Genomic DNA, 23,288 nt, shown 5'->3' with positions numbered 1-23,288 from the left:
AGGTGCAACTTGTGACACCGAGGTTATTCGCACGCACTAATGCAGCTGAGGTGATTAATAACATATGCGACCGCGACCGCAAATAAAACGTCTTTGTGACGGACGACTCTGGCTATTGTATACCGCGTAAAAAAAAAGTAGGTTATGTACAAACCGTGCTGAAATGTTCTGAATCAGAGTTCTTAAAATCTTACGTTCACGTCATTATTCACGTAACATAGTCGTATTCGTATGCTAGAGATGCAAAACGTCTCACACCGATGATGTTTGTTTTTGTTGCCATGTTTTAATATTAATTTCGTTGCAGTTCAGCCAACAATTACGTAATTTACCGTTGTATACTTTCAAAATATAATTTTTTAATTTTATTTTCTTTATAAATCGCGACTTTACTAATTCCTTGCTCTACTTTAACATAGTTTGTTAACAAATAATCGTTTTCGCGTGGTTAACATTTCACGGCGTACTCCAGATGCAGCTGACAGTGGCCACAGTGACTGCGACTGCTTGAAAATTCGCCTGTCAACTGTTGCATCAAAAAATAAACATTACTTGTTTACAGAGGACACACTAGTCTTTTACATTTTATCTTGTCACGGCGATTGTTTAAGTATTTAATTAACTGCATTACACAATGTGGAGATTCATTACTGGTGCTTCAAAACCACCAGAAAAGAAAAACGGACGAGGACAAGTCAGAATATAATGTTAAATATGACAAAATCGCCCGGTCCCGTACATTTTTAACGTCTTGGTGTTCCGAGTTTCTTTGGCTTCGTTACGACACAGAAACAAAACAAATGTTTTGCAAAGTCTGCGAAATGCATTCAAAATCATCTGGATCAGTTTTTGTTACCGGCTGCTCAAGTTTTCGCAAGGAAAACCTAACGTCGCATGCTACAAGCAGTGCCCACAACAAGTCTCAAGATATGCAAGATGCAATACTGACAAAACCTGGACAATCCAAAGCAGAGATGACCTTACAAAGTATTCGAAAGGTTGTTTTCACTAAACTGGAAATACTGTTTCGTACGTCTCTTGCCCTGGCTAAACATGGCGACCTTTCACAGACTTTGTTTGGCAGTGTATACTTGACACAAAGAAAGGTCTGGATGTTGGTAATACTTACCGCACTGACAAGAAGTCCAAAGAATTTCTGGGTTCCATTGCAGAAATAGAACGCCAGGAATTGGAAAATAACTTAAGAAGTGCACCATATATTTCAGTAATGTGTGATGAGTCTACAGACAGTGCTGTACAAGAACAGGTCATTGTTTATGTAAGGTTTGCTGTTAAAGGGGTAATACATTGTAAGTTTGTAGGTGTTAAACATGTAGAATGGCCTAATGCAGCCCTGATTTATGACTGCATATTGTGTGTTTTAAATGAGTATTGTGGGTTCACCATTTCAGATTTAAAGCTGCAGTTGGTAGGCTTTGCAAGTGATGGTGCAGCAGTGATGCGAGGATTGCATAATGGAGTTAGTACCAAATTGAAGCAATCAATTCAGCCCAATTTGGTTGCTATACATTGTCTAGCACACCGTCTTGAACTCGCATTGAAGGCTGCGTACCTACCAAAGTTGGAGGCACTCGTTGGGTTTCTCACACCAAACGAGCCTTGACAAATGTGCTCAAGATTGTCCCTGCACTTATCCTCACTGCAGAAAATTTACGCCAGGAATCAACGTGTAATGCATCAACTTCTGGTTCATGCAAATTTATTGAAGATGCACTGAACAATTTGGAATTTCTTTCAGTATATTCACTTCTTTTGCAATGTAACCTCCATTATGAGTTACTTTTCACAACTTTTGCAACATCCTTATTTGACTGTAGCAGAAACACAAAAGTCACTGTGTGATACTATCACCATGTTGCAGAAGCTCTGTGACAAAGATGGCTTTCAACTCCGTGCATGCAACAAATTAATTGAAGATGAAGCTAAGCAGTTGAAAGGAGCTCCTTTGCAGATACCCAAGAAAACAGCTATTATAAATGCAGTTGTTGAAAATTTAGAATCTCGCCTTGGAGATAAGAAAACTGGACTCTGTGAATTACTGACTGCTACAAATTTGTGTAGTTTTAAAACGTGGCCTACAAGCATTCAGCCAGAGTTTGGTGACACTTGCATTGTTAGGTTGATACACTTTTTTTCTCCCTCCCTTGTGAATAATGGAGTAAAGTGTGAAATGATTGAGTTGGAATGGACAAGTCTAAAGACCACAGTTTACCAGCTGCATAATCCAGTAACCAAAGCAAATCGGAGTGATATCAATCTCAAATACCACACTGAGTATGAAAATGTACTCTCTCTCATTGATCTTGTGCTATCCCTGCCAGCTCACACTGCAGATTGTGAGCGAGGGTTCTCGCTCATGAAGTCTATAAAGACAGACTGGCGAAACTGTCTAAATGATAATACAGCTGTCTGCCCTCATGCGTGTTCAAATACAGTCACCTTCTGAAAGTGAGTTTGATCCAGCACCAGCAATAAATCTCTGGTATCATAATGTTCAGAGAAAACGTCGACCCTTTCAGCCTCCTTATCGAAGATATTCAAGACAGAATCAGCCAAGTAATTTGTGCAGTGACTCAGACAGTGACTCGTCTGAAAATGATGATTAAATAAGGATGTTAAGTGTGTGATAAAAATAGTTGCAAAATATAGCAAAAATCCTTTTTTCTCACTTTTTCAGCAACTTTGAAATTTTTTTTATTTGGGTAAAACAGTGGACAGGCAAATTGGATGGCGGACAGGCAAATTTTCGATTACACCTGTCCGTTGGGCAGGTTAAAATATTCCTTAAAATCTAGCCCTGTTTATATTATATTCATGCCAAAAATTATAAGTGCTAGAAGTATGCAGAATAGGTTCAGTTTTAATTAAAATGTATGTGTCAAAATTTTTTATAAATAATTTGAAATTGAATGAAGGCAATGAATAAATAGAAGAAAAAAACAAACATATTCCGGGAGTGACTGGAAAGCCGTGGAAAATAGCAATCAGGAGGCTGGACCAGGGGTCGAACTCAAGTCTTACTCTAGATCTTACTGTAACTCTGTCATTGCTTTAACTGGTGAGTAGCTCGTCACTTGCTCATGGGTTTTCTTGTTGCAGGAGTATTCACGCCGGCCTTTGTGGAGCTGACATCTGTTGATCGAGAGGCAAACATCAGGAAGCTTACAGCTGCAGGCATTCAGTTTCCTTTTGGTGAGTGTCTCAGTTTCCAGCACATTCTTGCAGCTTTAACAACCATATTCATAAAAATTTCCCTTTTTAAATTAATAATGAATTTGGTTATGAATTTGTTTTCCAGTTTGCAAGCCATTAGTTGCCCATGGTTCCAGTGATGCGCATAAGGTAAGTGTGAGGTTGTATTGTATGAATTACTTTTAAGCAGTACGCGCTTTTCTTCGGTTCGGCTCGGCTTGGCACGTGCTGTCTTGGAACAGAACACACCCATGTCTGCTCAATTGATCGTCCCGTTGACTTCAAAGACCACCATGTGACAAGGACCACCGAGCTTTGAAGGATCACCCGGAGGATAATTACCACCCAGTTGACAAGGACCATTAAGCTGACTTCAAAGACCACCTGACGGACTTCAAATACCATCCGACAACTTCAAGACAACCCTGGTGACAAGGACCAAGGACCAAGGATCACCCGACTAACTCCAAGGTCCACCCAGCAGACAAGTACCACCCAGCTGATAAGGACTACTCGTCTGCCAGTCAGTGCCCATCTGACTGACTTCATTGACCACCCAGCTCTATATATTCCTGAAGAAAACACAATTTTTTCATAATTTAGCGAATTGTAGCCATTTTTCAGCTATTTGAAATGTTAAATAATTATTTATGCATACAGTTATGGTTTTATGTATTCACCAGTTTAACTTGCTTTAAGAAATTACTAACACATTAGTAATAAACGTTATGTCATTTCTTCATAAAATAATCAATCTCTGAACCTTCTGCTTTTAGCACCACACAAGTGGCAAGGCACAGCCTATGTTGTGTTTACTACTAGAGATTAGTTTTAACATGGTAATATTTATGTGATTCATGCAGAGTTTCAATATGAACATTATGGCCTGTTTCATGCAATGAGAACTGGTTTAAGCTTCAATGTGTACTAATAAAGGTAAGCCATATTATAACCTCATATAGTTTTTATATAAGCAAGAAAATATATTTTCATAATCCCAAATATTGTTTGCTTAGTTTTTCTTTTTAGGATATTTAATAACAGTTTTTTTTATTGTGTAATGTTTTATTTCTTCATGACCACAGATGGCTCTGATATTCAGCGAGGAAGGTGTGAAAGACTGCAAACCACCATGTGTGGCCCAGACATTCATCAACCACAATGCTATCCTCTACAAGATATACTTTGTTGGAGACAAATACTCTGTCATCGAAAGACCTTCACTTAAAAACTTCCCTAGTGGAGTTGGTGGTAAGAACTAATACCAAACACATTTTTTTTAAATATTGCTCTCAAATATTTCCATTAAACAGCTTACCTAAGAAGCTGTAAAGCTGTTGCCATACTGTGCGTTTCTGCCATTGCGGCTCAAACAGATGCGGTTTGAATGTGTGCGTGTCAGGGGCTTTAGTAGTCAGTGTGGTGATTTTTGTTTTGTATCATGTTTTCTAAATTTAGGATTGATCATGCGCTTTATGCAGAGGGCTATTGCAAGGTCCAGTCCATCATAGCTATTGGTTCCTTTCTTTTTATTTAAAACTATAATGAAGTGAAATATTTGAAACCTTTGTGTTTGAACTTAAAGAACCCTTCAGTTATAACTTACGTAACTTACCCTAACATTATAGCTTATCACATTTTATCAGAGATTGAACCCATGCAGTCATAATACAAATTATTTAAGCTTTAATGGAAGCAATAAATTGTGGTTTTATCACATATTAGAAGCCTGAGTGACAAGCATGCATCTTTGAAACTTTACTTCAGATGCAAATGAATAAATACACTCTGTGAGTCAAAAAAATTATGGTTGGTAAATATTTGGACATTGCAAGCAAAATTCCTTTCCTTTTCCTATTATCCTTTCCAGTTTCCTTCTCTCCTTGCGCTAGGCTACCCAGATGGAAAGATAACTTAGATAGAAAGTTTCCGGATTTAATCAAGAAAGGTCTTCACTGCCACAAGTTGTGACCTTTGTTTTGTGAGTTTTTCACTAGGTGATAAGGATAATCATTATATATAAAAAAAATAGACTGGTGTAAATGATTATAGAGGTCTGTGCACTTTGAAAAATTATTTTAAAAACAACCTATATAATTAAAAAAAAATTCCTTACCATGGACTGCAGGTATTTGCTACCTCTTTTGCAGCTCGACTTCACTTTTACTCAAACAACTATAGTATAAGGTCTTTGGGACCACAACCATGCCGAATTATTGATTTTTCCGAGTTATTGAATGTCAATAAAGTTTTAACAGGAATTTTAGAGAACAGAAACACTATAACGAAATAAACCCCAACAGTAACAATAAACTCTGAGCAAACTTAAACACCAGCAATGCAGTAAAGCGACCTCGCAGCCAAGGTCAACAGCCAGAATTCACCTTAAAATATCTGAACTCGAGTGGCTCATTGGTCCTAGATTACAGAATGTGCCAAAACATAAATTACCGGATTAAAGACATTTTACTGTACACTCATTAGTAAGCCAGGAGTATGCAGATTTCCAATTCGGGGTGAAGAATACATACTAACCATCTCCACCCCACCTTTACCTCCCCTCCTCCATGTAAAACCTTTGAAATAAATTCCTCTTGTAACAACCTCTGACTGAATTTTTAGGGATAAAAACTCACCTGTGATATATTTATGACTAATATTTAAGTGGGTGCTTTCTTTACTAAGTCAATTTTACTCAGTTATTATGTTGCGGGACATTGATCAACACTGACAACTCAAATGCAAAAAGAGTAGACTGGAATTAACAATGTACAAATATCTGCTATTTCCAACTCATTCAACACACCCCTACTATCCCTCCCTATCTCTCTCTCGTTCAGGTGCTGGTGTTTGAAGAGGTTGGTTGGGATTTGATTGTACCCAGGTAAATTTGAAACTGCAAAATACCGAACTTTGTTATATCTGGCTTCTGCACTGTGGAAAAGGTTTCTTCATTTTTATCAGATGTAAAAAAAAAAGTTAGTTAAATTGCTTGAAGTGCTGATACCATACATTACCAAAGGAAATACATTTTTTAAGATCACAATATTTTGCAAAGGAAAGATTAACAATGGTTAGGAAAGAAATTTATTTAATTTTGATAATAATGAGATTATCACAATAACAAGAACTTTTCATATGTTGGCAGTTAAGAGGAATGGAAAGGTACAATATTTTGGGAATCCTGGAATCGAAGATCAAGGATAAAATCTGAACTACTCATCATATTTCTTTGCGGTTTGTTTTGCCAAATAGATAATTTAATTACAGAGGGTTGTGTGTACAGCAGTGGCCACAATAATGCATAGTTTTTTAGAAAAAAAATTAAATAACTTTATGCAGAAATAAGGGGTATTAGCCACAAAATTAAAAATTGTACCAAAACGTAATTTTTATATTGTGTAATATAATATTATCTAGAACTCTATTATAATTAAAGTGAAAAAACACTTGATCGCTGAATTTTAAAGGAATTTTAACCAATTAAAACCTGCCATGCAACATTTAGGTAAGGTAGGACACGCTTGTTGAGCAATTACGTAAAATTCTGTATTATAGAGCTCTAGATAATATTGTATTACACCATTCAAAAATTATATTTTGGTATAATTTATAATTTTGTGGCTAATACCCCTTATTTCTGCATAAAGTTATTTAATTTTTTTTCTAAAAAACTATGCATTATTGTGGCCACTGCTGTACACACAACCCTCTGTAATTAAATTATCTAGTTGGCAAAACAAACCGCAAAGAAATATGATGAGTAGTTCAGATTTTATCCTTGATATTCGATTCCAGCATTCCCAAGATATTTTACCTTTCCATTCCCCTTAAGAACAATCACAGCTTTTATGTGTCTGTGTAAGTACAATATCATAGTTTTAACTATTGCTACTCATTTTATAAAGTCAGAATTTACCAAGTGAGTATTAAAAATAACCAGAGCGAAGACAGCTATGAAAGAGAGGAGTCATTTGATTGCAGTCAGTTATGTGGAAATGTTAAAGCTGATGTGTTGTGATGTATGGAGAATGCGGGTAGGTAAGGGTATGGTGCTTGGGAAGAGACCTTGGAACTGATTGTATTATTGTTCAGGTGGTAGATAGTAGGTATTTTTTGTTGGTAGTAATGAAACTATTTGAAGTATCATAAATTTTGAAATCCATGTTTTAGTAATGAGGGAAAAAAACATAGTGATGTGTATCTGCATCCTTTTGTGAATTTTAAATGTAATTGGCCTTCTTCCCCATCAGGCTATTTAATTAGCTTCTTTTCCCTATCATTTTATTGCATATTTTACAATTATAATGTTCCTCTTATTAAGTTTATGGCTTTAACTGTTAATTTTCTTTACCTTTTGCATTTATAAATACACTTTTCTTATCTTTTTTTTTCATGGTTGATTTGTATAAATAACTTTATTTCTCTTGGTTGCACATTCTTGTTTTGCCATTTATGCATATGATATTCTTCCTTTTTCATCTTGTTTCGTATTATTTATTTGTTTCATTAGTATCAACGAACTTACTGTAACTCCCTGTTGATACTACGTATTTTATTTACTTGAAGATTTTGTATTTCTTTGTTTTTCCTGCTTTTCGTTACTTGTATCTTTCTTCTTCTTTGTTTCTTCTCTATTCTTTATTTGATCACCATTTTTATGGTACTACTGCTTTTTATACTCCCTTTTTTTCTTTATCCTACATGCGAGGGTGTTTCAAAAAGTAAAGCTACCCTTCAAACAGCAGGAAGGGGAAATTTTGGTGAGCATTTGGGCAATACAGATTGTAAGTTTTGTAACATTGCAGGATCCCTGCCCTCCCCAATTTTTCAAACTATTTTTTTAGATGTAATGTTTTTCATTTATGCAGTAAAGCAGATTATTACATTGTTCAAGGTCATGCTGCCTGAGTTTAGAAATGTTTATTTAATTTATAAATGTTTTGAATTGAATTGTTTAAGAATGCTTGATTATTTTTTTTTTATTTATAGGAAGCCACCTATGTTCTTTTTTACATGTTTTTAATCTAGTGACTAATTTTGAGGTTGCACAGATGTGGTTTTTCTTTGATTAGTTAATTTGAATATTTTGTTGATCCAGTAATTTTTGGAAACATTAGGACATTGGACAGTTTTATAAAGGGAAGAAAGAAAGATAGACAGGTACGCGATGCCGTGATGCAAAAACAACGGATGATAATATCTCCTGCATTGGAGAGAGACACAGACAATAACCCAGATCCATAAGATATACTTCAAGCCAGGGAATCACATATTACATATTAGTAGTAGTAAGAAACATAATTTTATCTAATAGGAAGGCAGCTTTTTGGGTAATTCTCCATTTATGTAATTTTTTTAGGGGTATTGTGTTTTTATAAAGGGCTTTATCTGACTTACCATCGTTCAAAAGTTGACAGAAATGTGTAATAAAATCAAAGATGACAAATAAATTATATTTAGTACTAGCTAATAACCGGCAGCTTCACTTGCACAATTTCTGAGTATTGCTAAAATCTTACCATTAAAAAATAGTTATGTGATTAATTCCAAACATGTTTACTGAATAAAAACACAAATAAATTGTCAGATGCATAAAATATTTATTTCATAACATAACTGTTTAAGAATGAAATTTTTGGAGTAGTTATGAGTAGGCCCTTTTTTAAATTATAGATTAACTATCTGATTTTAAAACTTCTGTTTCAGTGTGCTCGAAGATATATTTTACCTTGATGAAATCACACTTACTTCCTTTTTATTTCATGAGGTAGACAATTGAAAAAAAAAAATCTTAAACTCGTGCCTAAATTATTTTAACAAAGTTTGCCATTGTTTATACTAATACTTTATTTTACTATGGTTAGAGATATTCTTAGAATTATCAAATAATTTCACCTCATTACAAATACCTCCCATTATTTAAGGATATTTCATACAATCACTTGTTTATTAAACATTTATTATTATTAAATTAAGTTTTATTTGATCAAAAAATATTATTTTTTAGTTTAAAACACTATTTTATTTATTTATTTTATTTATTTATTAATAATGAAACTTGCCCACCAACAGCCGAGGGCTTTAGCGGTGGGCACGACACTTATACAAGGACAACATATAAACAATACAAAAAAAATACAAACAAACAAATAAAGTTTAAAATATAACTATTAAAAATAAACATCAAAATATAAAATGCATTAAAAGGAAATACAAAACATAAACGTTATAATGAAATTACTAATAGCAGGCTTTTGTAATTAAAAAAAAAAAAAACATTATATAGCTACACTTTTACAGATTAAGATGATCAATTTAATTGAAATTAGAAATGAGTCAAAAAATTATATCATTCTTTTTATGGTATGTACATAGGGTAGTTGTTAAACGGCTGTTAAATTGGGGAATTCTAATGCCAGTATTATCAAAAATGAACTTACAATTCAATTTTGAACAGTACCGGTTTAAATAAATACATAATCAAGATAGATACGGCATTCAGAAAGAGAATCTATTGTAAACTGAGAGAAGTTTTTAAGTTTAATTATGTTATAAAATTTATTCTGAATGGATTCTAATTTATTGATATCAGAAGCATTAATTGAATTCCAAATAACTGAACAATATTCTAACTTAAATCTAATAAGTGATAAATAAAGACAAAGAAGGGAGTCACTGTTTGTAGCATAGAAAGTAATATATTAGATTAATGCTAATTTTCTATTTGAACTAGTTACTAAGTAATTTACATGCAAGTGAAAATATAATTTTGAGTCAAGTAGTATACCTAAATCTTTTATAGAAGAAGTGATTGGGATTATTTTATTGTTAAGAACATAATCATATTTTACAGGATGATATTTCCTTGTGATGGAGATAATTTTTGTTTTACTTGTGTTAAGAGTTACTAAATTTAACAAGCACCAATTATTAATTTCATGTAAATCAATTTCAAGTAACAAGCAGTCATTGATAAAGTTAATACTTCTGGAAATTTTAAAATCATCGGCAAACAATACACCACTCGAATGTTTAGGTACAAATGTAATATCACATATGAAATTATTGAAAAGTAATGGAGAGAGAGTGCCACCCTGCGGGACCCCAGATGGAACTTTAAAATATGTAGAATAACTGTTGTTGATGGAAACAAAAAAGCATCTATTATGAAGGTAATCGGAAAACCAGGTTACAAAATTGCCACATAAACCAAATTTTGCAAGTTTACTGAGTAAAATATCATGGTTAACAGTGTGGAATGCGTTCGCAAGGTCAAAGTACCAGGCATCTACCTGACCCCTATTCGTTACCTCATAGTAGATAGGATTTAGAAAGGACACAAGGTTGGTTGCTGTGGTCATACCAGTTCTAAAACCATGTTGTGAAGGAGACAGTCAGTTTTTAATTGGGAAATTTAAGAATTTAAAGATAATTTTTTCAAATATTTTAGACAAACCATTAAGGATAGAAATAGGATGGTAGTTAGATACCTTTAATTTATAACCGCTTTTGAGAATGGGAATTACCCTTGCTATTTTCCATTTGGTGGGAAACGTTTGACTTTTCAAACTCACGTTAAATAAATGTTTAAGAAATGGTGTTAATATGTATGAACAGCCTTTAAGAACAAAGTTAGGTATTCCATCAGGACCACATGACATAGAAGATTTTAGGGATTTAATACCCCAAAGCACAAGACTTTCAGAAATAATGGGGACCAAAATGGTATCATGGTTTGACGTTGATACATTAACATTATGATTGTGATTAGGAAATGAATATACATTAGAAAAATATTCAGCATAGGTATTAGATAGCAAAACAGGGTCAGAAGACACACCATCATTAACCTTGAGAGAGTACTCTTCACGGTAACCATTTCTCATTATTTTTACATTGCGCCAGAACTTTTTAGGGTAAGACCTTACTTTGTTATTAATATGTCGAGTCCAATTGATTTTGTCACATTTGATTAGATATTTAACTTGCTTACTGTAGAATGAAAATTGGGAATAGTAGATCATGTTTCTTTTCTGTAACTTATGGAAGTGTTTTTTAGCTTTTAGATTAAATATTAATTCACTAGAGAACCAGCAAGGGTATTTAGTAGATTTTTGAGAAATAACAGGAATAAATTCATTCATACTGTTACATATGCAGTTAGAGAGTTGATCCACTAAAAAATTAACATCTGTAGATTTATAGAATAAAGACCAATCAGAATTTTTTATGGAACTAAAGAGACCAAGATAATCCCCATTTTTATAATTTTTGAAATTAGTCAAAGAATTAGACTTATATTGTCACGTCGCACCTAGCCGGTGCCACCACCATATGTTAAAGGGGGAAAAAAAATAAGAATGAGATTGTCGTAAGTAAGAATAAATCGTAAAAGTAAATCGTCAATAAGACGTAAATAAATCGTAAATAACTCGTAAGCATCAAAAGTTACGGGGGGAGAGAAAATTGTAGCTCTTTACATAGAAACAACTCGCTTGCTGGCTTCAACTAGTCTTAACTTCATAAAATACTTTACTGTACCTAGGATCATAGGTTCGTCATCCCGTACAGGATGTCTGGTGAGAGCAGAACTAAGGAGATTTTGCAAAATAACATAATACTAAATTAAAATGATTTTATTCTTAAAGTCAAATAAAGTAAAATCAGTCTTGACGAACATTTACAAAGCGGGATTAAAATTTACAACAACACTCTTCATTACTTCCTTAACTACTGAACGACCTTACAAGAGAGAAAGAGAGAACTTCACTAAACACTTCCCTAGTCCTTCCTAATACCTCAAATCATAATTTATACTTAAAATTAAAACAAAGATAATTTCATACTCACATTTTCCGAAAAGCCTTTCTTGAGTGATTACTTTAAAAACTAACGAAGGGGCCTCTCCTGCCCTTGAAATCCCGAACGAACATTAAATTTTAAAAACTAGAACTAAACGACTAGTGACGAGGGCCATAGCCTCCGCCCGAGTGCTTGAAGACGATTACATTATGACCTAACTTAAATTACTTTACGACCTAAGTAACTCGTTGCCTCTGGCGACCGCCATAGCTTCCGCCAGAGTGAGCCCCGAGCTACCACTCACTTGCGCTTAAATTCGTGCGCCCTGCCGCGCCTACTATAACAAATGCTCGTTATTGAAGCCAAATTTACTAAACAACTAACTAGAACATCTGGGAAGGCTACCCCCCTCTACCCCGACGTGCAGGCCACACCGCGCGGCTTGTTACGACAGCGCGCCCCAGTAACTGCGGCCCGTGGCTGCGCCAGGCGCGGCCGAACAAACAAACAAAAATCTGCAAGCCCGCAGCGCGCCGCGCCGGCCCCGTGCCCCAATTACATGGTCACGCCACTTGCGCTGACGAGTGAACAGAGCAGCCAGCCCAGAGTCCCGTCAGTAAAGTCCCTAAATTTGATTTCAACAACCCTGCAAAATTTCGAACCGCGACAATATGGTAAAGAGTCTAAAATTAATTTTATAAATAATGCTGGATGATAGAAGTCTTCGTTTACGAGTGGATGAGTTGCTTGAGACACTTCACAGATTGATGAGTTATAAAAAATTAAATCTAAAAGATTAGGGGGAAGCTGAGTGTTGTTGTATTGGATAAGGCAGAGGCTAGAAGCAAAATTGAGAAGACTCTGTGCCTTATGATTAGTGATCACTTGTAAGTTATAATTGGACCAGTCAATACCAGGAACGTTGAAGTCACCAAGGTTCAGTATTTCATCTTGAAGGGACGAAAGTTTGTCTTCAAGATATTCAAAATACGATAAATACGTAGTTAACGATGTGTTAGGCGGTAAGTAGATAGTACCAATAATAACTTGTTTAGGTGAATTACTTTTAATTTTAATCCATACAGCTTCCACACCAGGATAATCAAGTGTATTAATTAGCTCAACTAAAGCAAATTTAAGTTTATTTACCGCTATTAGAACACCACCACCACGTTTTTTAAATGTCAGTAGAGAATTTCTATCCTTTTTAAAAATAAGATATTTGTCCGAGAAATAATGTGAATTTGTACTTGATTCATAGAACCAGGTTTCAGTTAAACAAATTATATTATAATCAGAAGTAAGAAGGTTGTCAGAAAAGACTGTTGATTTGGTTCTTAGTCCTCTGACATATTGATAAAAAATGACACACTCCTTAGAAACTGAATGCAGGAGAAATATTAAGGTAGAGGTGTTCCTTCAGACACCCGGGATGAATTAGAAGCTGATGTAGATAAGGTAGATGTGGATGCAGGCACAAACGCAATTAAGGGTTGTGGGCTGGATTTACTGACTTCAGTCGGATTCGTTGATTCAGAGACGTTAATTATTTGATCTGGGTGCAACTTCCCGTAGAAAGGGCTAATTAAGCACCCACTTGGCCAAAAAACGATGTTATTGATCCTTAAAAAGTCTTCCTCCAAAACAGAAATATGAAAGGAAGCATATGAATTAAATTTTGTTCTTAGTTTGGTTACCTTCACTTGGGATAGATTCAGTTCATTGGAAATGTAATCAGTAATTTCCTGTTCATTCACAGATGGATCAAACCTTGTAACAAATAATGCTTTAGTTCTTCAGAATGTTGGTTTAGATACAGTTTTAAGTGTAGACACATTCCTTATTCCCACTTGTGTTGGCGTTTTCTTCCGGTCGTGATCTTGTTTACCGACGGTGTTCCCATTAGCCTTGTTCCTATGTTGCATCAATGTAAAGCCGTCATTTTACACAGGTGATATGTTTTTGCTAGACCCCGTGACGTCACGAGAATCCCGCTGCGTTGAAAGTAGGTCACTGTTCTGGCTATTGTTCTGGCTGGACTGGCTGCGGCCACCCGAAAGAACCAGGATTTCCACACGGACAGCTTTCTTGGTGTTGGAAGGATTTATGAGTGCTCGACTATATGATTTTTCCATGTCATTTTTAAGAGTCCATTTTTGATTAATCTGAGAAAGCTCAATTTTTATCTCGGCTGTTTCAGCATGCGAATCCATCAGTAGGGTTTTCAGTACTTGGTTTTCACTTCTGAGCTCATCTACTTTAATACAAAGTGATTTAACAATAGTACATAAATCATCCATATTGCTGGTGGTTGTTTGAAGTTCACAATGAAGTCCTTTCGTGAGTAGTTCAAGGCTTCCCGTTGATTTTATTTCGGAATCCTTTTGTCCCGTCTTCTTAGGAGATCTAAACATGTTGATTTCTTGACTTAAAATCAATGCGCAATCTTCATTATAGGGCACTGCAAACCCCTGGAAATCAGGTTGTTCAATTATCGAAGAATTAATTATGAAAAGAAATCACTACCGGCACTGATCACGTCTGAATGAACATAAAGCCGCCGAGCGCGCGCGCACATGTCCGTCTGCTCTGAACACCGGGCCGCTACACCTTTTAAAAAGTAGAACTTCAGCATGATGTCAAAAAAAGTTAATAGATTTTGCATGTCTGTAAATAATACCACATAACTTACATCCCACTTGATTAGCTTCAGAAGTACGACTTTTTCAATTAAAATAATTCAACTACCTTTTCACCCCTTTTACGGTGAATGTAGAAAAATGGTAAAAGTTAAAACTAATATTAATTCATAACTTTGTACGTTATCCTTGCACAGTTTTTTACCTTCATCTTAATTTGGTTTGATACATGATTTCCTACTATATAAACTAACGTGCATTAGGGTTGAATATTGAAAAAAGATAAAAGAATTCTACATAATTAATTATTTACGTTAATAATTCTAAGTTTGTTACATCCAGCTTTATTTGTTATGGACCTATGAAATTTTTGTAAAAAAAAAAACTTAACTTACTCCCTTTCTCCACCCTTAAAAGACAAAATCCGAAAAATTGAACAATTAAAATTCCTAACTCTATATGCTTGTTGTTCATTCTTAATTTCTAACCCTTAGATCAATTAAAATCGAAAATATGCTTTTTTTCATTACTACTAAAGCCAGAGTTGCAATAGCCTGTCGCCTCCGTTCGTCACATTTTCATCCGTCAACACCACGAATCTAGGCAAGCGATTTAAGCTGGACTCCCAATCATCCGTTTCATCCGTCCGTCACCCGTCCGTTGTCAATCACGTGACCTGCAGCCAATCAGATGGCCCGAAAAATTCCATCCGTCCGTCCGTCCGTCCGTCCGTCCGTCAAAACCTTGCCAAGCTTTAGCTTTTGACGGACCAACGGATGGTCCACCGCCTTGTTAAGTTGATCGTCTTCAATACGACTTTCCGAAAACAGTGTTTGATTTTTTTAATTTGCAATATATAGAAGGCTGTGTCGTATTGACCGATTATTATTGTCATAATAACGGTAAAGATTGCTTATGAGAATTAGCTTTTCGGAAGAAATGCTGATAAATTACGTCCGGGAAAGGGAGTATTTGTATAATATATATAGCAAAGACTATCGGGATAAGCAACTGAGGGAAAAAGCCAGGATAGAAATTGCTTCTTTCTGTTTCCTTTGACGCAGTAATAAAAGAAGCATAATTTTATTTATTGCTGGCATGACTAATGTTATTTTTAAGACGGCACCCGTTTAATCCACTTGTCAAAGCCTGTCAACTTATTATCACATTCATAAAAACAAAAGTTAATTATCCCAAGTAAATTATTTTCACCAAAAGTTTACCTACAATTGAGAAAGTATGTGGGACAGATGGCGGATGGTTGAGAGTCTGTAATAATTGCCGAGAGAAATAACGGACCGAAATTGACGGACGGACGGACAGACAGGTGACGGACGGATGAAATGGATGATTGGGAGTCCAGCTTTACAAGGCACCTCATCCGTCCGTCAAAACATTTTTCAAAATCAGTGCAGCCAACAAATGCGAACTTTAATGGTCTAATGTCAGAGGAAATGCCCATATACGCTAAATATTTTTGGTGATCCTGTTTACGTTTGAAAATCGTACAGAAACTCCTGTTCTTGTACATAATGGATCAGCAAATCTTCAGAAAAATTTGAAGTTATTACAATTCAACGAGTTTTTCAAGCCGCAATGCATATAATATTAACCAAACTGTAAACAGTTGAAATAACAAAAACAAACTCCACTGACTTGTATTCGGATAACAATTGACTGGCGCGACCAACCATAGTTATAATTTCATCCGTTCGTGCGTCAAAAGTATACACTACTCCTTTACACCCTTTAGGGGATGAATCTTGCAATTAATTAAAATAATAATTTTTAGTTTATTATTTGTACCATTTAAATTACTTAAAACTTAATTAGTTTTGGAGATAAGATTTTTTTTAAATAAATTAAAACTTACCCCATTAAAAGACAAATTTTTATAAATGCAAAAAGTAAGCAATACATAACTTTAGATGCAGGTTTTTTTAGTATCTCACTTCTAGTTCTAATTAAATTGGAAGTTTTAAATTTTTTCGTTTCTAAAACACACCTACCCCTTGTACAACCTTAGAGTTTGAATAAAGCAGAATCATAGAACAGAGATGGTAGTTTTCGCATGTCTATTATTAGTACCCAATTTTTTAATTGTACTTGATTAAATTCAAATTTTAAATCACTTATCTTAAAACCATATTCACCCCTTTTTCACAACTTATGGCTGGAATTTCGCAAAATGGTAAAATTGTAGTTGGTAGTTTTTGTATGTTTATTATTGGTAGACAAAATGTTTTACTATGCTTAATAATTTAATTCAGAGGTATGATTATTAATCAAAATATACTTACCATTTTTTCATTAATGACAGGTTGAATTTCGCAAAATATAAGAATTGTGGTTAGTAGTTTTTGAATGTTTATTATTGTACCCAAAATCATTTAGAATGCTTAATTAAGTTATGAGAAATAAATATTAATCTTAAAAACATACATCTTTTTCACACCTTAAGGGTTGAATTTTGCAAAATGTAAAATTTGTGTTCTGAAGTTTTTGTGTATTTAGTATTTGTACCCAATATCATTTATTACATTTAATTAATCTCTGAGATAAAATTGTTAGTCTTTAGAATAATCTTACCCCTTTTTCACGCCTTAGGGTTTGAATTTCGAAAATACAAAAATTGTGAGTACAAGTTTTTTTATGGTCATTATTGGTACGCAAAATTATACAATACACTTAATTATATACATACAGAGTTATAATTTTAATCTTTAAAACATACTTACTCCGTATTCATCCCTTAGGGGTTGAATTTTGAAAATACAAAACATTTGGTTGGCAGTTTTTGTAGGGTCATTTTTGGTACCCAAAATTGCTCATTCCACTTAATTATTTTCAGATATATAATTATTAATTTTTAAATCACACTTGCCCTTTTTTTCCCCCTTACAGCTTGAATTTTGCAAAATACAAAAATGGTTGTTGTAAGATTTTGTATGTTTATTTTTGATAATCAAAATTATTCATTATGTTTAATTAAATTTGTAGATAGAATCATAAACTTTTAAAAAATTCTTACTTTTTTTTTCACCCATTGGGGTTGAATTTCACAAAAAATTACATTTTTGTTGTAAGTATTTGTGTTTAATTGTTTATTATTGGTGCCCAAAATCATTTATCATGCTTACTTAAATATGCAGTTATAGCTATTAATCTTTAAAACTTACCTTCTTACCCCTTTTTCACCATGTAGGGGTTAGATTTCACAAAGTATAAAAATTGTTCGTATGTTCATTATTGGTACCCGAAATCATTCATTGCACTTAATTAAATTCGGAGATATGATTATTAATTTTTAAAACATACTCCTTTTTCACCCCTTAAGGGTTGAATTTTGCAAATTATAAAAATGGTTGTTGTTAAGTTTTTGTATGTTTATTATTGGTACCCAAATGCATTCATTATGCTTAAATAAATTTGGAGATATAATTATTAACTTTTAAAACATACTTACCCTTTTTTCACCCCTTAGGGGTTGAAATTCATAAAATATAAAAATTGTCATGGGTAATTTTTGAATGTTAATTATTGGCACCCATTATAATTAATTATCATAAAACCATATTTACCCCTTTTTCATCCCCTTAGGGGTGGAATTCTGTATTTAGACATAGCCTACTTTCTAAGTTAGCCAAAGAGCTTTTCGTTAAAAAAAATTTCATCAATATCCATCCAGTAGTTTTTGATTGATGCTCAAACAAAAGACAAACAGACAAAAATTTGAAAAACTATATTGTTGAGTTCTCAGTAATGTAAATAACTGTTTTAAATAATTTTTTCATCATTTCATTCAATATACAGACTTTTTGCCTCAAACAGTTTTATTATTAGTATAGATTACGAAAACATCAACCCATGTTATTTTGACATAAAAGGCTTTATAAAATCTAACAAAGTCATCTGATTAATTGAATTGATCTGATGGCTATCATAGATCTTCTCACACAAAATTTTCTTGTAGCTTGCTAACAATAGTGTAGATGGAGTAGAGATTCGAGAGTCGCAAGATGTTAAAACGAAAGACGAACGAATTGATGAGAAGATTTTAAAATCACATAATTCTGGATTCACGTAAGATGGGGTAGCGTAAGTCGAGGTATTCCTGTATTACGAAAGTTGTAATAAAAAAACATAAAATGGCATCTTCGATTGAGTGAAAATAAAATAAATATCCACACCTCATCATCATCTATCGGCAACTACTTGTTGACATCCTCTGACCAACCACCTTCTGCTCTATCATCAGACCTTCATCACCATTTGTCTACCAATTACTCATCGAGACTAATCCAATGAGTCCAAACTCAGTGGGTTTACATTTAATAAAGCTGAGATTGTGTGACCACCTTCCTGCTTCATTGTCGGACCCTGGTCACTATCTGTAAGTGAACTACTCATCGAGACTAATTGAATGAGCCCAAACATGATTCATCTGCTTTAAGTTATCGAGGAGTTGTGTAGACAGCAGTTTGTTCTGGTTGCAGCATTAGTCAAGGTTACCATATTATTGCAGCCTCATTGTATTTACATAGTGTGTCAAATTTCAAGTCAATGAGACAAGTGTAAGTAAAATAAATATCCATTGTATTGCTGAGATCCCTGCACCAACTAGGAAAAGAGGTGATGATCTTTAAAGGGCTAAACAGATTTTCATCAAACATAGGTAACTAACATCCTAATTAAACCAGCCTACAAATAAAAAGAATTGAAAACAGTCCATTCAGACACATAGACAAACAGGCAGACGAAGGCTTCAAACTTATTTCATCCTCTTTTTGCATTGGGATTTAAAGACAGCACTTATTCTAAAATGGTTCATGGGTATCAGGAAGCCAGGGGACTTTCCCTGTACTTAATCCTATACAGAGGAGGCAAGTTACGCAAACATAAACAGTTTATGAACTATTTTAATCACATAGTATAGAGCAAAGTTAGACCTACTGATACGCATAGAAAGCTATACCAGTATCTTGTTTTGTGCTGTAACAAAGGGAGATTGTGTTACTCTGTGAAGCAAAGTCTCGTGAGATTACGTAGTTAAAATGTCCGTCAATTCCCACTTTTGAGTACTTCCTGAGTAGTCTTTGGGCTCATTGTTAATGTATTTCGTGTGAAATTATCTAGGTTGAAGAAAGAAAACCAACAGATGGATGTTTGATAATAGACTTCCAAAGCTGAACAGAATATTTTCAATGTTTATTTTCCAGTGGCATTAATTGTTAGTTTTCTTATTGGGTGTTATTTAATTCAAACTTGTGGGTGATTACAGACAGACAGACAATATTCTTCGACAGCCATGCAGTGTCGAAAGCAGATTCCACTTCAAGCCTCAATGTCCTGGATCCAGAAGACCAGATACAGCCGCCACTTCACGCAGACTATTGCCGCTTCCAGAGCATCGTAAGGACACTGCGACGGGAGCTGGGAATGTCACTGCTGGGAGTCGACGTGGTCATAGAGAATGGCACCGGCCGCCACGCCATCATCGACATCAACGTGTATCCAGGTGTGTATACGTTCCTGCACAGTGGCAGTATTGCAAATAGTGAGGATTGCGCTAGTGTTGATACTCTTTTGTGAGGACACTATGATGGGCGCTTGACGTGTCGCTGCTGGGAGTCAACGTGGTCGTAACAAATGGTACCAGCCGCCACACTATCATCAATATCAACATTTTACCCAGGTGTATATACATTCCTGCACAATGGCAGTACTGCCAATAGTGAGGAATATTATAGTGTTGATATTCGCTGGATCTTGCAATGAAAGCTTTGACATCACACTGCTGGGATTCAACATTGTCACAGAGAATAGCATCAGCCCAAATGCCATGACACACACTTTTAAGCTCCTCTTGAGTAGGCATTTATAGATTAACAAAATACTTTGGAATTGTGTGCTGGCCTGACAATATGGAAAAATTAATTAGATTTTTGAATGGCAAGAGGTGTAGCTGAAATGAAGTCAATTAAATTTTGTTAAACAGAACAAGGCTTCGCTTTAATAGTTACCGTGGATTTTTAATCGAGTGGCTTGGTCACATCCTAAACCATAAATAAAAAAAACATTCTTTTACCAGTTAAGTTAAAGTAAGTTACGGATTTGAAATGACATTTTATGGGAGAGGCCTCCAACTGAGATTTAAAAAATAGCCTACACAGGGGTTGCCAAATATGTCAGTGTTTATTATGGATGATGCCTTATAGAGTTAAACAAAAGACAAACATGGATATCTTTGCATACACATTGTTAAACTGTTGAAGATGATTAAGTTAAAAAAAAGTTACAAAAGGTATGGTTAGCAGTGTTACGATTTATTTTTTATTTTGTTTTTGCTTTGAATGGGTGGGGTTTAACAAACTGCATTGAAACACTAGTAAAAAAAAAGATCTTGTGAAATACTGAACATAAGTAAGAAAATATTCATGATCATCATTTTTGACATTTCAGAACCATCTAGTCCACTCATGTTAGAACAATAGGGAGAATTCAATGGCTGTACAATATAAGTTACATATTCATACCAACTTATTGTCCTGCCAGCTTCAGAGGGATGGAAGATCATTGTGAAGTGGTGAACGGTGGAAAACAGGCCCAAAAAGGCAAGGGTCTGGAAAGCACAGGCCAACCGGAATCAGGACTTATAATTTAGGTGTTGGCCCATCCAAAAAGGTGGCCGGAGGGGGGGGGGGGGGAAGTGAATTTGAGCCCACACACTAAAAAATATATACTTGCGTAGTGAGTCGAAAAGGTAGACTCAAAAAGGCAAAGGAGAAATAGAAATGACCGCAAAAATAAAAAAAAATATTTCACTTACTATTTGTGGTAGGTAGCACTGATTTCAAACCATTAATTAAGTGGTGAGAAAAAACAAAACAAAAACCACAATATAACACAAAATATATAAACTATGGCACTACATCTTGGAAAATGCAAGAAAAAAGGGAATGGTACTCCCCTACAACATGACTACATGCCGTTCAGAATTGTTTCACGGTCAAACTATAGACTCAAAGAAGACTCAGAAGCGACAAGAGAGATCCAATTAGGTCTACGGCCAGAAAGAGACAGCCTGGGGGGAAAGTTGCTACACCTAGTTAAAGGAGGGCTTAGGGCTCTTATGGAAAAGAAGAAGAAGAAAAAAGAGTTGGGTAAGCTAAGGGTGGGTGGGGGATGATTATGGTTTGAAAAGTGACACTGCAAGAAGCCTCGAACACAGTGGCTGGTAGATGGCTCCAGGGCTCGGGAGTAGGCATAAGGGCTTGAAGAAAGATCATGAGATGGGGCTTCCTGGTGGCTAATACCAGAACTAATGGGGTCTTTAGTTTTGTTATTAAAATTGTTCAAAGGTCACGTACGGGAGCCCATCACTGGGTTCTTAGAACTGGTGGGGGGGGGGGGGGGGATTGCAGTAACTGCTTGGGAAATGTAAGCCTGGCCACAGAGGCACTGTGTAATCAAGGCGTGTGTGTTCTTAAGCCCGAGAACGTGCGAGACGGTAGCTTGCATCTGCCATCACTATCGGGGTGTACGTGACTTTAGTGCAAGGCACCAGAGGTGCGTTATCTGATGGCAGGCATAAGAGCGGGCATTCAAACTACGCTTCAAGATTGATAGGGCGTATAGTATCTATTCCCGCTACTAACACAAGCACCTTGACAGAAGTTGGCCGCTAGTTTCGGCAGTAAGAAAATAAGACTCCCAGGTTTGTGCCCCGGTTAAATTAAAATGAAATAGGCCTTGTGAAAATATAGAAAGGCCCAAAAAAATAAAATATGCCTTACATTTACCAAGTGCTAAAATATTAACTCATAAAAAAAATTAAGATCTAATTTATGCCATGAGATATAAAAAAAATAAGTGGCACATACGCCCCCTTAATGGCGGAGCCTAGGGTCAGTCACTTGAACTCTAAACATTAGGTTAGGCTGGTAATCTTTTTACTTTGATCTCAAGCTAACACTTAAACATACATGAAAGACTAAGACAAATTCTTGTACAGAAACTCATAAACTAGAGTGGCGCCACTTAAAACTAACCAAAAAAATGTTAGCATTCTTAGGCATGTGCAAATGTTAAATTTTCGTTGCGAATCAAATTGCGAAGCGAATAGTAACTATTTGTGCGAAGTCGAATCGAATGCGAATAGTTGCATTTTTTTATCTCAACTTCCCAAACCCATTAATAGTGTCCCACATAAAAGAAACTGCAGTTTTAATCTGTTTTATTTAAAAACATGAAACCAACTATATTGAAAAAAAATTCTTATATGTAAAATTTAATTATAGTTTTATAAACACAACATAAATTGAAGTACTGTTCTTTTGAGCCTTCAAAAAATGTCCATTGTTTAAGTATAATGAACTTTTTACTAAACCGGGAAAAATTATTGAACTCCCATGTCCATTTGGGGCAAGAACAAAAAACAAAAACTATTTAAAAATATACACACAAAACCCCATTTAAATCTTTTAGTATATAAAACATTTAAACACTAGGTTCTAGTTATAGCATCTCAGCAGTTTAGCTTTTATTTTAAGTTGGCATGTAAATACACCAATTGCTCTACATGCTGAGGAAACAAGTTTTCTCTTCGTGCTGAAACAACATTCCCAGCTG

The 23,288-nt window shown here is 34.9% G+C and overlaps 1 protein-coding gene across 3 annotated transcripts in view; it reads left to right on the top strand.

Annotated features, from left to right (window-relative positions):
- LOC134527894 (inositol-tetrakisphosphate 1-kinase-like) overlaps window positions 1–23,288 on the top strand; it is a 93,121-nt gene that overhangs the window by 54,955 nt on the left and 14,878 nt on the right. For all 3 annotated transcript variants that reach the window (XM_063360897.1, XM_063360896.1, XM_063360898.1), the window contains 4 exons: window positions 3,121–3,213; window positions 3,320–3,363; window positions 4,299–4,464; window positions 19,939–20,175. In XM_063360897.1, coding sequence (XP_063216967.1) covers window positions 3,121–3,213; window positions 3,320–3,363; window positions 4,299–4,464; window positions 19,939–20,175 — 540 coding nt within the window. The remainder of the gene's footprint in view (window positions 1–3,120; window positions 3,214–3,319; window positions 3,364–4,298; window positions 4,465–19,938; window positions 20,176–23,288) is intronic.

Source organism: Bacillus rossius, chromosome 1 (genome assembly GCF_032445375.1).
Source record: "Bacillus rossius redtenbacheri isolate Brsri chromosome 1, Brsri_v3, whole genome shotgun sequence".
NCBI lineage: Eukaryota > Metazoa > Arthropoda > Insecta > Phasmatodea > Bacillidae > Bacillus > Bacillus rossius.
Note: the sequence above shows the minus strand (reverse complement) of the source record. Positions and strands in the feature narration are given on the sequence as shown.